The sequence below is a fragment of the Sardina pilchardus genome, chromosome 24 (genome assembly GCF_963854185.1).
Source record: "Sardina pilchardus chromosome 24, fSarPil1.1, whole genome shotgun sequence".
Taxonomy (NCBI): domain Eukaryota; kingdom Metazoa; phylum Chordata; class Actinopteri; order Clupeiformes; family Clupeidae; genus Sardina; species Sardina pilchardus.
In genome coordinates this window covers 228,833-245,303 of record NC_085017.1, presented here as the reverse complement: position 1 = coordinate 245,303, position 16,471 = coordinate 228,833, and the positions used below count along the sequence as shown (strand labels likewise).

Sequence of the window (16,471 nt, the reverse complement as noted above, 5' to 3'; positions counted from 1 at the left end):
AAGAACATCATTAGCATCACCTTCTGGTATCACCTCAGCTCGTTTGGAACCTCAACGGAGGTGATACCAAGTACCAGGTACCAGATACCAGTTTTTGCTAGTGGAAAACCAAAAAAGCGAGTAGAATCATGCTGATGTCATGCAGTGGAATAGACCCATTCCAAAGCCACAGGAGTTCATGCCTGAGTCTATTCAAAGTAGAATATTACAGTGCAGCTACACACACATGATGAAAGCTAAACGACAACTGCAACAATTTATAATAAATGGGAGTCCTGTCTTAATACAACAGTATGCATCCCTTTCAGATACTTTCAGATACATCTTTGGATGACTTAATGAATAGATATTAATAGAATGTGTGTACGTACCAGCCAATACATATAGATCTTAGGCCAAGATCTATAAGAAGTTTTGTATTGTTTTGTGATCATGTGTGTATGATGAAGATTTCCCCTTGTGTCTGAATGGGTTTTTGTTTGTGCTGTCTGTGATGATGAGCCCAACTTTTCATTGCTTCTCCCAGATGAGGGTCTGGAGGCGGAGTCAGTGCTGGTGGAAAGGGAGGACACTATGGAGAGGGCGGAGCTTGAGCTGGTGGAGGCAAATATCGCCACGGCAGCAGCTGCTGCTCTCGCCTCGGCTGCCACTAAAGCCAAGGTGAGTTTCAAACACACACACACACACACACACACACACACACACACACACACACACACACACACACACACATACATAGCATTTCACACTGATATCCCCTCCATCCACACAGCTACCTTGCTTTCTGACACAAACACACACACACACACACACACACACACACACACACTCTGATCTCACACACATACACATACTGATACCCCTCTCTTCCACACGCACACTCACTCATTCACAATTCAATCAAATCACACACACACTCATCCCCTTCTGTGCTGCAGCACCTGGCGGCGGTGGAGGAGCGGAAGATCAAGTCTCTGGTGGCCCTGCTGGTGGAGACACAGATGAAGAAGCTGGAGATCAAACTCAGACACTTCGAGGAGCTGGAAACCATCATGGACCGGGAGAAGGAGGCTGTGAGTACACACACACACACACACACACACACACTCATAAACCTACACACATGTATATACACGCACAGACCCACACACTCACCATAGCTGGAGATTCATTAGTTTTAATAAGAATGAACCTATTACTAAAACATGTAAACACACACACGCCCACACACTCAGGCTCAGGAGGTAGAAGAGTTGTCCAGTAACTGGAAGGTTGCTGGTTCGAGCCCAACGTGTCCTAAGCCCAGTTCTCCCGTTGAGCAGGTAGGCGCCTTGGATGTCATGTAACACACTGTGTGTGTGTGTGTGTGTGTGTGTGTGTGTTTACAGCTGGAGCAGCAGAGGCAGCAGTTGTTGACCGAGAGGCAGAACTTCCACCAGGAGCAGGTGAAGTACGCAGAGCTGAAAGCCAGACAGCAGCTAGAGCAGCCAGCACCCACACACACACCGGGGTTCAACCTACAGCACGGTAAGAGCACACACACACACACACACACACACTCACACAGACAGGGGTTCAACCTACAGCAATGTAAGAACACACACACACACACACACACGCACCACACCGGGGTTCAACCTACAGCATGGTAAGAACACACACACACACACACACACACACACACACACACACACACACACACACACACACACAGGGGTTCAACCTACAGCATAGTAGAACACACATACACACCACACCACACCACACCACACCACACCACACCACACCACACCAGGGTTCACCTACAGCATGGTAAGAGCACACACACACAGCGCACACACAGTGAGAGAACACACAGACACACTTACATCCTGTAGTCTACAGCACACATGCACATTCTAACTCATTGTGTGTGTGTGTATGTGTTTGTGTGTCAGGACGTGTGATGGCTACAGGGGGAGCAGGTCAGATTATCGGATCTCGACAGCCAGGAGCCCCAAATGGCATGTGTGAGTTGGAACATACACACACTAACACACGGACAAACACTTGAAACCATACACACCTCATACAAACACTATCAGACACATACAAAGGCATATTAGATTAGATTAGATTAGATTAGATTCATTGAGCTCCACTGGCTTCCCTCAGCCGCCTGTATCAAATTCAAGTCCATAATGCTTGTGTACAAAGTGATTACTGGGTCTTCACCCACTTCCTTAAGTACTCTCATAAACCCCTATGTTACCCCTCGGCTGCTGTGCTCCTCCATGGAATGTCATCCATGCCCCCACTCCTACTGCAATCCAGACTTTTTTTCATCTGTGGACCCCCGATAGTGAACTGATCTCCCAAGTTCCACCAGAGCAGGGGGCGTCCTAGCCTGGTCCTGACCATCCCATAATACTACCATTTCATTTCGTATTATGGTCTGGAATTTCTTTGCTCTGAAGCGCTTGCAGGAAGCGGGAAGTAACGCCCAGTTCTGGTTTGAATTGATTGGACAGCTCTCACCCAATCGGCGATAGTTACTCATAACAACATAGCGCAGGCGTTTAACGTCATCGTCACGAGCTCCCTCCCCCTTTCGCCCCCACCAACCCGTCTCTTCGTTTATTGGCTGCTTTCTGGAGGGGGGGCGTTCTGTTACAATTCTACCGAGCAGAATGCTCCACAGAGGAGCACGGCCAGACTCGTAGTGGAGGCAATCCTTGGCCGGAAGTACGTGGATGGCTCGCGAGGCTAGGGGCGTCCCTCTCTCTCTCTCTCAAACTCCTATCCTCTAGTACTAGTATTGACAGATGCAGTGGTATACTGTATAGTGGCTATAGCCTCCTCTGCACTGGAGCTTAAATGTTTAAATATTGCTGTAGCTTAAATTATATTCTAATGCTACAACTGTAGCTCTTTAGTGTAAATGTTAAAATGCTAAATGTTAATAGCTTGCATGCTATTCCATTGCTGTAAGTCGCTTTGGATAAATGCGTCAGCCAAATGAATAAATGTAAATTAGATATATGTGTGTGCACACAAACACACACACACACTTCACCTTTAGTGTATCTAAGTTAAAGGCAACTTGTTGTTTCTCCTCTCAGACCCCACACCGCCCAACGCACAGCCTGATGGGATATTGCCCGTTTCTGCTGGTCCTCCAGGAGTACCACACATCCCAGGACGACCTGTGACAGACAGCTGAGACTGCACCCGTTTATACACAACCAATCACAAGACGCAGCGGACACATCATCTAACCAACCAGCCAATTACAGACATGTGTTTCGGTGTCCTCTAGTAGACCTCTGAAGTTCACCTACAAAAAGGACTCAAAAGCTGCCATCTTTGCCCATGTAAGGAAAACTATCTTTTTTCATATGCAGAGATCCAGAAACCATCTGTGCCCAAATAGCGAGATCCAGATCTCCTTCTATGGTGATAATGGCAGCTTTGGATCCTTTTTGTAGGTCTGTAAACAACCAGCTCCAAATGGCTGAGAGAACACACACACACACACACACAAACACACAAACACACACTCCAACACTCATACACTGTCACAGAGATGCGTGTGTTGAACTGAAGCCTCACCTGGCACTGTGGATGCAGACATGTGGATGATCATGATATCACAGCATCCGTGTGCGTTCCCTATGTATATTGACCTGGCTGGAACTCTGGAGGTTCTCTGCGCCCACTCTGTTGTATTTGTATTTGTAATATTCCAGTGGTCAATGCTGTTTCCTGTTTTGTGTTGTTTTGTTTTTAAGACACATGCCTTGTGATTTTTGTACCTGCATTGACTTCAGTGTCACTGATGTTTACGCTTGTTGAGTTTTGATAAGGCTGTTTGTAATCAGTCCAAGTCTAAACATGCTAAGTCACTTGTCAAATACATTTGTTTTGTATAAAATTGGCTTCTGTGTGTGTCTACTGTATGTTTGTCTCAAGATTGGTGTGTGTGTGTGTGTGTGTGTGTGTGTGTGAGCGAGTGTGTGAGCGAAAGAGCGGATGATGATGAACATACAGGTGCATCTAAAAAACGGCACCTGTAGAAAAGTATGAGGGTAGTGGACAGCTCTGTCGATACAATCGTTATGCCTCCCCTAGGGACTGGGTGTGTGTATGTGTTTATTTTTTTCTTTACCGTGGTGCGGTCCACCATGCGTCTCCCCATGTCAGGTTGGGTCGTTCCCAGCAAGGCTAGGCTGCAAAAACTCTCCACGAATGTCTCTGCTGACATATTGTTTTGTAGTGCGCTCAGAACTCAGTTTCAGAATGAGCGCACAGACACACACACACGCACACGCGCGCCTACACGGACCTTAGACCTTTTGCCAGAGAAAAACTGAAACCAACAGGTGCCCTCAACAAAGCAACAGTAACGCCAAAGGAAGGCTGAGGAGGCAACACAATTAAGAGCATAGGATATTAAATTTAACCGAACAGGCTTTCTTCCACATTGCAACGACCACTCTAAAGATGTCCGTTAAACTGTAAGTGTGCACGTTTTTACCATTTTTAGATAGCCTACAAAGGCTCGGCTGTCCTATCGAAGTGTTGATCACTTATTCAAATAGTTGTACATAGTATATGAGCAGAACTTGGTTAGCCAACTGTTAACTAAGCTACTCTTTATATCGTGGCATTTCATCTCGTGTGTTGAAAGCAACAGCTTTATGTAAGTCTTCGTGATGCGCTTTGTCTGTCACGCTCATTGTAGGACCTTCGTGAAGTTGGCGAGCAGAGGCATCACCGTGCTTTGTGCGAGCGCGTCCACCCCTGCCCTAGCGTCAATCGCAGTGGTGGTTGTGTGCGGACTACTATATTTTGCAAAGACATGTAAGTTGTACTCTTGTGTCCTTCTATACTGTATTGTTTTTGTTATAGCCCTACAGATGCATCGGAAAAAAAAATCGAATAGTTCATGGGAAAAGTTTCCCCTTAATTTAGCCTACTTTAAAAAGTGTTGTTTTCATAGGCCTACCTACAGTAGATTCATTATTTTCCGTTTTTACATATTAACTTATTTATGTGATTTAATCTTGACTATTCTGAACTTGGTGATTGTGGTTTACAGCTCATAGAAATAAAAAAGAATATCAAAATATTAAAATAACTAATTTATTATAGGCCTACAGAAATTACCTGAGATGAGTGTTAAACAGCTAATCAAGTCGAAACTAGTTGAAACGGTTTCCTGGATTACCCATTGTGAAATGTCACTATTTGTTTATTCACTTTCAGCTACAAACCCCACATACTGACCAACTCTGACAAACCAGATTGTCAGCTAAGAGAGAAAAAAGCCTGCTGCAGGATTCAAAATGGATTCCACTGCATCCTGTACAAAGACTTGACCAAAAGATGGCACTGTTTGTATGATCTGCCACTTGCGTTTTACAAATGGTGCCAAAAGTTCAGTCCGTGATTGTTATCCAGACTTTTCTCTTGAATTTAGGGAATTTATCATTGTCACATAAATGTCTGCGTTGGTGTCTAAAAAATGAAAAACAAACGGCCTGGTGGCTCAGAATGACCTCTGAACAGTCCTTTGCAAATAACAAGGTGCTCCATCGGCATGTAGAGTGATGCAGTTGATATGCTGTTGAGCTCAAACATCAGCAATCCTTCTCAACCAAATCACGGGCAGTACCTTCAATGTAGGCCTAAGCTTACTGGCTACACGCTATTCTACCTGTCAGGTTTCTTGATTTGATTTGTGCGGGCTCATGTTATAGTATATCACGAGTACTCGCTCATTGGTATTTCCTCATTTCCTTATAAAAAGTTATTTTTGTATAGGCATTTCTCTTTGCTCTGCGGGGATCTTTTGGGTTCGGTGTGTTCACTTTTTGTTTACATTCTTTAATTGTGTGTGTGTACCCAAGACCAAATCTCAGCAGAGATGCAGGGTGACCTCCCTGGAAAAGTCTGGACCAGAACCATCTGCTACTGTCCTGCTACTCATCCCTGTTCTTTTACCCTTCCTGTATCTAGGGCAGGGGTCTCCAACAGGTAGTTTGCGAGCTACCAGTAGCTCCCAATCTGTTTCTAAGTAGCTCTCCGAAAGATTTGAGGAAGATGTTCATAAATGACAAGTGACAACCCAGTCACAAATTCAGTCTAGAAAGAGAGAAGGTAAATTAGTTGAAAGGAACCTTTAAAATGCACGCAAATCTTATTCAGCTGTTTTGGATGGAGATCATCTATATGAATACATGGCATGATACTACTAACAAAAAAAGCTCACAGCCATGTAGCTCTCGGAGGAAAAAAGGTTGGAGACCCCCGATCTAGGAGCTACACCTCTGTCACTTCATGCACTGTACTGTATCTAGTTCTGCTGTCCTGTATGAGTGACCTTTGATCACTCAGTGCTGATAGATAGATAGATAGATCATTCATTGCCACACAGCAATGTTATCAGCCTCACAGTTAGTGCTTAATAGAATAAATCTGGTGTATCACCTCTGTAATGTGTACTGTATGCTTATGTTTTAAAGCCATGTATAAAAGCTAAGATGTGCCATGGTCTTTTGTACTGTAGTCTACAATATTTTGTATTTTCTCAGATAAAGATCCTTTTGGAAAAAAACCTAATACATGGTCTCAAAGTAGAGAAGATGCTTCTAAGCTACTGAACACACCTAAAAATGCTTACTAAAACACTGAAAATTGTGGTCCATGGAACATCACAGTACTTCTAACCGATTGGTCAATTTCAAAACACAGGTAAATTCAAACTCACTTCACATGCAGAGTCGTTTGGTGCGGCTCTGGATGATTGACACTCCAATCTTGGTTTGGTCTCTGTACAAGAGAACACAGGGAGATTCATACTCACATCCCTGACTAAAAATGGCCTGATATTGCCACATGTTTTTCATGCTGGAAACCATTAGCAGGCATGACGTGCATTACCAGAAGTTAACAACATTTACTCAAAACTATCACTGACCGCTGGCAAGGTCTGTTGAGAACACAGGGGGTGACACCTCCTGGTGCTGGACACCAACTTCTCCGATCCCCAGCTAGCATGTACTGTATATAGAGGACCACTGGTGGCGTCTAGATGGCAAGCCGCCGGTGGTATGCCATCTGTGGTCCGCCATCGGACCGCTGCCAAACACAAATAACCTGGCGGGCTGTGAGTGGCTTTTGACTGGCGCCCTGCGGTGGTGCGCGAGGGATAGTGCGTGCGATGGTGGCGGCTTGCCACCCTCGGACCGCTGGAGGACTATGGAATGAAAGTACTGAAAAAACGTTTGTATGCCTGTAGATCAAAGTCAAAGTCTGTTTTATTGTCACTTTCTGTGATACAGAGAATGATATTTCATGCTCCTTGTTCTCCCTTCAACATAATTAAGAAAGCACAATTTAGGGTATAAAAAAATATATAAAAACTATGACACAGACTAGACACAATATACATACAGATGCATATATACATAATTTACATACATACACAATCCCACACACACAAACACATAGAAACATCCAAAGACATACAATAAACATGGAATATTGTGCAAATAGGCAGATTCTGATTAAATGCAGTTAATAATAAATAGAAAATCTTGTATGGAAGTCTTTGGGTAAGAGGGAATTAGTGGGCCCCAGCCGTGGCGCAACTGGCTGGGGCACCTGCACCGCACGCTGGCGACCCGGGTTCGATTCCCGCCCCGTGGTCCTTTCCCGAGCCCACCCCCGCCTTCTCTCCCATTCACTTCCTGTCTTTCTCCACTGTCACTGTCAATAAAGGCATAAAATGGCCAAAAAAATATACTTAAAAAAAAAAAAAAAAAAAAAGAGGGAATTAGTGTGTTAAGCAGGGCTGTACGCTTAGCTTTTTCACTAGGAGCATAGGTGCTCCTACAGTAAATGAAAAAATTTAGGAGCACAGAAAAAAATTTAGGAGCACTACGAAATTTCCTTGAAAACCTTATTGCCTTAAGCAGGATACAGATCATTCACAGCAGTGGCAATCCTAGTCTCTGCTCAAACCCTCCACACACACAGAAAATGTTTTGAATTAATTCAGAATTTGTATACATTTTGTTAACAATTCATAGCGTTAAAGGATCTGCATAATTACCTATAGCAATTCAAAGTAATTTGAATACTTCATATTGATTACACTTGTCTTTAATGATATTACAGGGGTGGTGTGTAGGTCTAATTGAGTGCCTGTCACTTTAAGAAGTACCGTAGCCTACGTGAACATAATTAGGTTTAATTCGGTTTTAAGAAAATAGTCACGCATAGTTCAAGGATACATGTTTTCATTAAATAACATGAACGTTCAAAAAACGAACAACGTTAAAGACAAATATTTCCGGTGTAATAGAAAAGATGAGTGTCCAGCAATGTTAACTTCTATGATTTAGGTAGCCTACCGTGGCATGGCATTGTGAGTTGTCCGTTCACTTTTTCCTTGGTCATGTTTAATTGGCTGGGTGCTTAACTTACTCTGCCATGACTTGTCTTGGAGTTTGGTAGCCTATATCTGTTATATCCAACGAGTGACAACCAGTGCTCAAAATAAAACGTTACGGTATTCTCCTGATAACATTAGTATAAAAAGACGCAGAGTGGCTATATGATACAGCGCACATTTGCGATGAAAATGTTCCGCCTTAAAAGCAGATGTAGCCTACACCGAATCGTGGTTAAATACATCATTTAGACAACAGAATCAGTAAGGATACCATTTTTGTCATAGAAGTCTACCAGGCCTATGTCAAATGCAGGCTCGGGTGAAGCTGGGAGGAATTTAACGCACGGTTTCCACACCGTGTTTAGCCTATCAACCGTGATAATAATAATATTTGAAATGAACGGTTGTGGATTTGGAGTGACAATTCTTGCGTGTGTGTGAGAGCGCAAGGTTGATGCTGAAAGCGTGAGTGTCTAGCCAGGTGCGTAAGAGTTGTCAACTCTGAATTCTGTATACAGATGCGCGAAAAGTGTACTATACTTTGATCCACTTGGTGTGGATTCATTTTAGGAGCAAAATGAAAGGGTTGAAATCAGTACTCGCACGTTTACCAGGATTTAATTTTTTATACTAGCACTAATATATTTTTAGTCGCAAATGCGACGACCTGCTCGCAGTGTACAGCCCTGGTGTTAAGCGTCCTGAGTTATGTGGGAAGGGGGCGGGGAGTGATTGCGTCCTGAGTTTAAGTGGGAGGGGGGGCAGCAGGGAATGGGGGCAGAGCAGGAAGGGAGTTGAGTGCCCTGACAGCTTGATGAAAAAAGCTGTCCCTCAGCCTGCTGGTCCTGGCCTGGAGGCTTCTCAGTCTCCTTCCAGATGGCAGCAGGGTGAAGAGGCTGTGTGAGGGGTGAGTGGGATCTTGCACAATGCGGATAGCTTTCCGGGTGAGACGGGTGTTATACAGTTCCTGGATGGGGAGGAGAGAGGTGCCAGTGATCTTTTCTGCTGCTCTCACAATGCGCTGGAGGGACCTGCGGCAGGATGCAGTGCAGGCACCATGCCACACAGTGATGCAGCTTGTGAGCACGCTCTCCACTGTTCCCCTGTAGAAGGTGGACATGATGGGGGTTGGGGCTCCAGCTCTCCGCAGTTTGCGGAGGAAATACAGGCGCTGGTGAGCCCTCTTGGTCAGGGATGAGATGTTGGTGCTCCAGGAGAGATCCTCAGCAACATGCACTCCCAAGGACTTGGTGCTGCTGACCCTCTCCACAGCAGCACAGTTGATGGTCAGAGGAGGGTGTGGGGCGTGTGCTCTCCTGAAATCCACAACAATCTCCTTGGTCTTTTCCACATTCAAGGAGAGATTGTTGTGATTGCACCAGGAGGACAGATGGCTCACCTCACTCCTGTAGTAAGTCTCATCATTATTGCTGATGAGACCCACCACAGTCGTGTCATCCACAAATTTGATGATGTGATTGGAGTTGTGTAATGGTGTGCAGTCATGAGTTAACAGGGTGAAGAGGAGCGGGCTCAACACACATCCCGGGGGGGCCCCTGTGTTAAGGGTGATGGTGTTGGATGTGTTGCTGCCTACCCGCACTGCCTGTGGTCTCCCTGTAACAGGAAGTCGAGCAGCCAGTTGCACAGGGAGGTGTTGAGTCCTAGCTGGTGGAGTTTAATGACGTGTTGTGGAATGATTGTGTTGAATGCTGAACTGAAGTCGATGAACAGCATTCTAACGTAGGAGTTTTTCTTTTCCAGGTGTGTGAGGGCTGGTTGTAGGGCGGTAGCGATGGCATCCTCGGTCGAGCGATTCGACCGATATGCAAACTGAAAGGGGTCCAGTGAGGGGGGGAGCACGGACTTTATGTGCTCCATGACCAACCGTTCGAAGCACTTCATGAGGATGGGCGTGAGTGCAACCGGACGTTAGTCATTGAAGCAGGATGGTGAGGACTTTTTTGGGACCGGGATGATGGTGGTGGCTTTAAGGCATGTGGGGACAACAGACTGACGCAGAGAGGTGTTGAAGATGTCTGTAAAGACATCAGCGAGTTCGTCTGCACAGTGTCTTAGTACACGGCCTGGTATGTTGTCAGGACCAGTCGCTTTCCGGGTGTTGATCCTGCTGAGTGTTCTCCTGACATTGTCTGCAGACAGTGCAATCACCTGGTCGTCTGGGGGAGGGGGGGGTTTCTGTGCAGATGTTGTGTTCTGAGCCTCAAAGCGAGCAAAAATTATTGTTGAAGTTTGGGGGAATGTACACCGCAGCGACTTAGACAGCTGTAAATTCCCTCGGCAGGTAGAATGGCCGGCACTTCATAATCATAAGCTCCACTAGCGGACAGCAATGCTTTTTCACCACAGCAGCATCCCGACACCAGTCATCATTGATGTGAACACATAGCCCCCTCCTCGTGTCTTACCTCCCTCAGTGATGACTCTGTCCAATCGGTGGCACGTTAGCCGCTCAAGCTGAATGGCGCGGTCTGGAATATTATCGTTGAGCCATGTTTCCATAAACACAAACGCACAGCAGTCTCTCACATTTCACATTATAGTTTGTACTGGTAGAAATGTTTTGTACTCGTAAAAAAAAATTGCGCGCATGAAAAATCATTTTGTACTCGTAAAAAAATGGCAAAATTGCGTGCATGAAAAATCATATTGTACTCGTAAAAAAAAATGCGTACATGAAAAATCATTTTGTCCTTGTAAAAAAAATCAAAAAAAGGTCTGTAACAAAGTTTTGAGCTTGTAATAAAAACCTGTCCTTGTAATAAATATTTTTTTTCCTACCAACACAAAATCCTGGTACGAACACAAAACCTTTTTCTACCAACACAAAATCCTGGTACGAACACAAAACTTTTTTGGAATTAGCCAATCACCATGCTATCTCAAGTAGCCAATCACCACAAGTCTTACGTTCAATTTCATTCATTTAGTTCAGAAAAAAATCCATCAAAAAGTCTACCTAGGTCCTAAATCTAACAAATTTGGATTTGGATTTTTAAAAAAATTTTTTGATGGAAACGTGGTGCTAAATTCCCATAAACTTTGTTCAGTGAACTGGTAAAACCGTCCGTTTGTAGATCTGCAAAATCAAAAATTACGATCTTTTAGTCTGTTTACCGTTACCTAGCAACCGCAACATGGTCATTCAAATCTCAGTAGTTTCCATTGTTATCTACAGTAGTAAGAACAGTGTAGTGGAGAAGTGAGCGGGCTGGGAATCTGAGATCACAGGTTCGAATCCCAACAACTATTTCTGCAGCTCTCCTCCTCCTGGTGACTTCACGTGATATGAGCGTGTTGTGCCACACTCCTGCAAAACAGATGCTTGACCTTTCCACACCTTTTCCCCATCTAGCTTTGACAGGACCTGATCGCCTGTGCGTAAGGGTGGTAAGTCCTTTGCTCCATGTCTCCTGTTGAAGTAGAATGCCTGCTGTTGTTTGGCCTTTTCATCTTGGCGTCGGATGAGGTCTCTGTCCAGCTGCCTTGGGATCAGGTTCTTCTTGAGCGATGGCAGTGTTGTCCCTATCTTACGACCCATGAGCATTTCTGCTGGACTAACTCCAGTCGCAGTGGTTGGCGTGGCGCGGATGATCAGTAAAGCCAACTGGGGATCATCTTGCTTTAGTATGCGTTTGGCTGTTTGAACAGCACGCTCCGCATGCCCATTGCCTTGTGGGTTGTGCGGGCTAGATGTGGTGTGTGCTATATCATACTGTCTGCAGAACTCTTTCCAAGCTTCACTGGTGTATTGAGGTCCATTGTCACTGACTATTTGCTCAGGGATACCAAATCTTGCGAATGTTGCCTTCATTGACCTCACTACCTGTTCTGTTGAAGTGGTCGGTGTAGTATCTCTATATCGCGAGTAATAATCCGATATTACTATGTATTGTTTCCCTTTGTGCTCACTCACACATGTCAGTGGCTATCATTTGCCAGGGTCTCTCAGGCAGCGGTGTTGACCGTAATGGTTCTCTGCGCTGAGTACGCTTGTTTGCTTGACAGAAATGGCATGTTTCGATTATGCGTTTAATGTCCACTGATATTTTTGGCCACCACACAGTTTCCTGTGCACGTTCTCTGCACTTTGACAGGCTTTGATGACCCTCGTGTATACGGTCTAGCATCTCCTGTCTGATGGATTGAGGAATTACAATGCGACAGCCAAGCGCAATGAGGCCCTCACACTCAGACAATGAGTCTTTCATCATATAGTAGTCTCTAAGCTTATCTGAAGTGCTACTCACTAGTTCAGGCCACCCGTTGCTAATCATCTTCCTCACACTCTGGAGCTGCTCATCCTCCTGTGTGGCTATCCTTATCCTGTCCAGCTTATGTTGTAAGACAGGCCAGCTGTGGATCACTGCATTCACATGGCAAGCAATGACCGCCTCTGTTGCACTGTTTCCGTTCTTGACTGGGCTACGCGACAATGTGTCCGCTATGACCAATGTTTTGCCTGGTGCATATTCTGCCTTAGCATTAAATCACATGAGCCGCATCAAGAGTCTTTGGCACCTCACTGGCACTGTGTCTAAATCTTCGTTGTTTATTAGCGGCACCAGTGGTTTGTGATCTGTTATGAGTCTGAATTTGTCCATGCCTACCAGGTACTTCTGAAACCTTTCACAGGCCCATACTCCCGCTAAACACTCCATTTCTATTTGCGCGTACCTGGTTTCCGCATCTGACAATCTCCTTGAGCAGTATGCCACTGGTTTCCAGCTTTCGTCATGCAGCTGTAGAAGGACTCCTCCCATTCCGTGACTGCTTGCGTCTGCTGAAACAGTAGTCTGTCTCTGTGGATCATAATGGGCCAGGACCGGCGAGGTGACTAGGGCTTCTTTCAACCGCTGAAACGCTCGCTGTTGTGGCTGGTCCCATGTCCAGGCCGTCTTCCCCTTTAGAAGATCATAGACTGGGCCTGCAACTGTTGCCATGTCTGGAATGTATTTGCTCATGTAGTTAATCATGCCCATTGCACGCTTCAATTCAGGTACATTGGTGGGCGCCTGCAGCTCCCTGATGGCCCTCACCTTGTCTGATCTGCTCTAATTCCCTTGGCGTCCACTATGTGGCCCAAGAAACACAGCTCTGCTTGTGAGTAGACACATTTTCTTTATTCAGCTTAAGGCCTGCTTGGTCCATTCTCTCTAGTGTCCTTTGCAAGTGTTTGTCATGTGCTTCCTTGTCCTTACCATGTATGATCACATCGTCCATGTAAACTGCTACTCCTTCAAGGCCGTCTAACAGTTCATTCATCTTACGCTGGAAAATCTCTGAAGCTATATTGATCCCAAATGGAAGACAAGTGAAGCAGTACCTTCCAAAAGGTGTGATGAATGTGGTTAGGATTCTGCTTTCTTCGTGCAGCGGTATCTGCCAGAAGCCTGAGGCAGCATCGAGGGATGTGAATACCGTGGAAGCAGCCAGCCCTACACAGATCCTGACTGCGCCTGAAGGCTTCAGAACGGGCACCATTGGTGCGCACCAGTCTGTTGGTTGAGTCACTTTTACTATCACGCCCTGTTGCTCCATCCGTGGCAACTCTGCTTGTACTTTGGGTAGGAGCGGCAGCAGGACTCTTCTGGCAGTGTGTACGGTGTGTGGTGCAGCATCCTCCTTTAGGTGGATCTTCACCGGTTCAGTTTTCAGCGCCCCCTGATGGGCTGCTACTGGCTTGACTTGCTGCACTCTCTTCACTAGCCCCATTTCTACTGCCATGTCTCTGCCCAATAGGTTGCTGACTGTAGACCCTCTAGCTACATATGTTGAAAATATGCTTTCTATGTTTGTGTAGTGCGCTAGCCGTGAATTGCCCCATAATGTCAAGAGTTCCTCCTGGACTTTCTAATGGACCCTGGGGCGCTTCTAGCTTTCTTTGGGGTCTGAGTGATTCGAATGTTTTCAAGTTCATCACGGTGACATCTGCTCCTGTGTCGATTCTAAATGTAACTGGTGTGTAACCTATAAGGATCAGTTCTGTCCAATATTCTGCACTACTCTGCTTTGGGTTACTCACAGCCCCCAGGTAGAAGCTTTCCTCCTCTTCATTGCTTTGATTGACTTCTCTCACTGTCTTAGTGAAACACTGTCTTTCCCAATGCCCCTTTTTGCCACATTTCCTGCACTCCGAATCCATAGCTGGGCATTTAGCTGTATTTCTATGCTTTTCCTTCCCGCAACGACGACACGTGCTCTCTCCTTGGTAGCCTTGCTGATGTCCACCGCTCGCCTCTGCATGCGGTTTCCCTCCTTTCTTAACGAAGCGTTTCTGTTTCACTGCTTGCACATTCAATGGTGCCTGCTGCTCTTGCTGTGTTATCTCCTGTGCTACCTCTTCGACCTGCCTTTAGCACTGCTTTTTCCAGAGTTAGATCCGACGTTAACTGCAGCTTTCTGGACAGTTCCTTATCTCGTATCCCCACGACTAATCTATCTCTTATGTGTTTGTTTTTCTTTTCTCCGAAATCACAATTTTCACTCAGTTAATGCAGGGCTCGTATGAAACTTAAACGGCTTAAACTTTGCCATAGCGTGTGCTCTTTTTCAGATAACTTCTGACACCATGTCAAATAAACTGCTGGCAGACACAGCTTACTGAACTCAACTGAGCTTCTTTATTGATCAGAACTCACATACAACTTACATGCCTACGCATGTCACTCTTGTAAAGTCTCGCTTGACTGCCTCTCATAGATAAGGGAGCTTTAAAGCCCCACAGTTTTTTCACTTACAAATATTGCTTAATTCATTAGCAATTACCTCCATCAAAAAACTTCAGTGTTCTGGCAGGCTTTGTATTCGCCATTTATAAATACATTGCGTTAGTGTATCAAATGAAAATCGCCATAGGAAAAACCAAGAGAAGCAGGTGTGATGACTGTCCCATCATTGTCCAGTATTTCAAGTGGGACAGACAGGCAGGTTATTGCACGGACATAATTTTACTCATCTGTTTCCATGACAGTGAAATCACAAGTTAGGTCTTACAAATGACCTGGTGCATTCTGGTTATTTTCAGAGATGAAGATCTGGGCATCATCCCAGAAGTACCAGAGGTAGAGGGGCTGCAGCAGAGGTACTTCATCTACAATTACAGTATCTTTACAGAGGTTTCCCCTTGCTTGTTGTCATTGTCTCCTTTTGTTTCCTAAGCTTGTAAGACATGAGCATCACAGAGGAGGCCATGGATGAAAATGTCTTCAATGACCCCATGAACAGTGTGTAAGTATACAGCCTTTCAGTGTATGTCACTACTTGCCCTTGTGCATGTTCTAACTTTCCGTATTGTATTTCTTACAGAATTGAGTGGGCAGATGAAGGCCCTGCCTCTCGCGATGGAGAGCAGGTCAGCTCTGATGAGGAGTATCTGCCACCAATTTCTTTACGGTGTGTGATCATTTTCTATAGCTTGCTCATAATTTGTGTTAGTATAAGTATACTCTCTTGATTTCTGGAGGAAGCCAGGCCTAGGAACTTTTGCCATCTGTGATTAGTGATATGCACGCATTGAGTAAACACACACTATCCCTGGGCAAAGGTCAGTAGGTTGCTTGTTCAAGGGCACCTCAGCTCTGTATGTGGTCTTGGTGATGTTCTACAACATACTACCTAACGGCCTTCTTTCTTGGTAGTTATGCGTAGAAATGGCCACCCTGGTAGATATGAGTAGCTTTGAGACCTGGGAGGTCTGCATAGGCATATATTTAGTTTGTAGTAAGTGTGGACTTTAAACTTATTGGTTCTACTTTCTGTTTCTCGTCACTGACTGGAAATAAAATGAATCTATTTGATGTAAAGCAAAGCCCTTGAAAAGTTCCCTGTCTATTACATTAGTGAAATACATGGTTGAGTGCTACACTGGCTAAGAACCAGCCTCCCTAAGGGCATCAGTCTGTACACCATACGTGTAGCTGCCCCAGGTGTTGTTGATTGTTCATACACTCACTATGGCCCTTTCCGAAACCAGCCCCTAAATCCTAACACTACACACTTCCACTTCGT

The 16,471-nt window shown here is 45.2% G+C and overlaps 1 protein-coding gene and 1 long non-coding RNA gene across 2 annotated transcripts in view; both read left to right on the top strand.

The window, feature by feature from the left end:
* smarcc1b (SWI/SNF related, matrix associated, actin dependent regulator of chromatin, subfamily c, member 1b) overlaps positions 1 to 3,931 on the top strand; it is a 49,337-nt gene extending 45,406 nt beyond the window's left edge. Inside the window, exons 24-28 of the mRNA XM_062528795.1 lie at positions 527 to 660; positions 939 to 1,073; positions 1,389 to 1,527; positions 1,938 to 2,009; positions 3,102 to 3,931. Of these exons, the coding sequence (XP_062384779.1) occupies positions 527 to 660; positions 939 to 1,073; positions 1,389 to 1,527; positions 1,938 to 2,009; positions 3,102 to 3,202 (581 nt within the window). The 3' untranslated portion in view covers positions 3,203 to 3,931. The remainder of the gene's footprint in view (positions 1 to 526; positions 661 to 938; positions 1,074 to 1,388; positions 1,528 to 1,937; positions 2,010 to 3,101) is intronic.
* Positions 3,932 to 4,348: 417 nt separating this feature from the next.
* LOC134072218 (uncharacterized) lies at positions 4,349 to 6,525 on the top strand. Its single transcript, XR_009937140.1, has 3 exons — positions 4,349 to 4,496; positions 4,724 to 4,842; positions 5,248 to 6,525. It is a non-coding gene; the product is annotated as an uncharacterized LOC134072218 (long non-coding RNA).
* Positions 6,526 to 16,471: the final 9,946 nt, after the last annotated feature.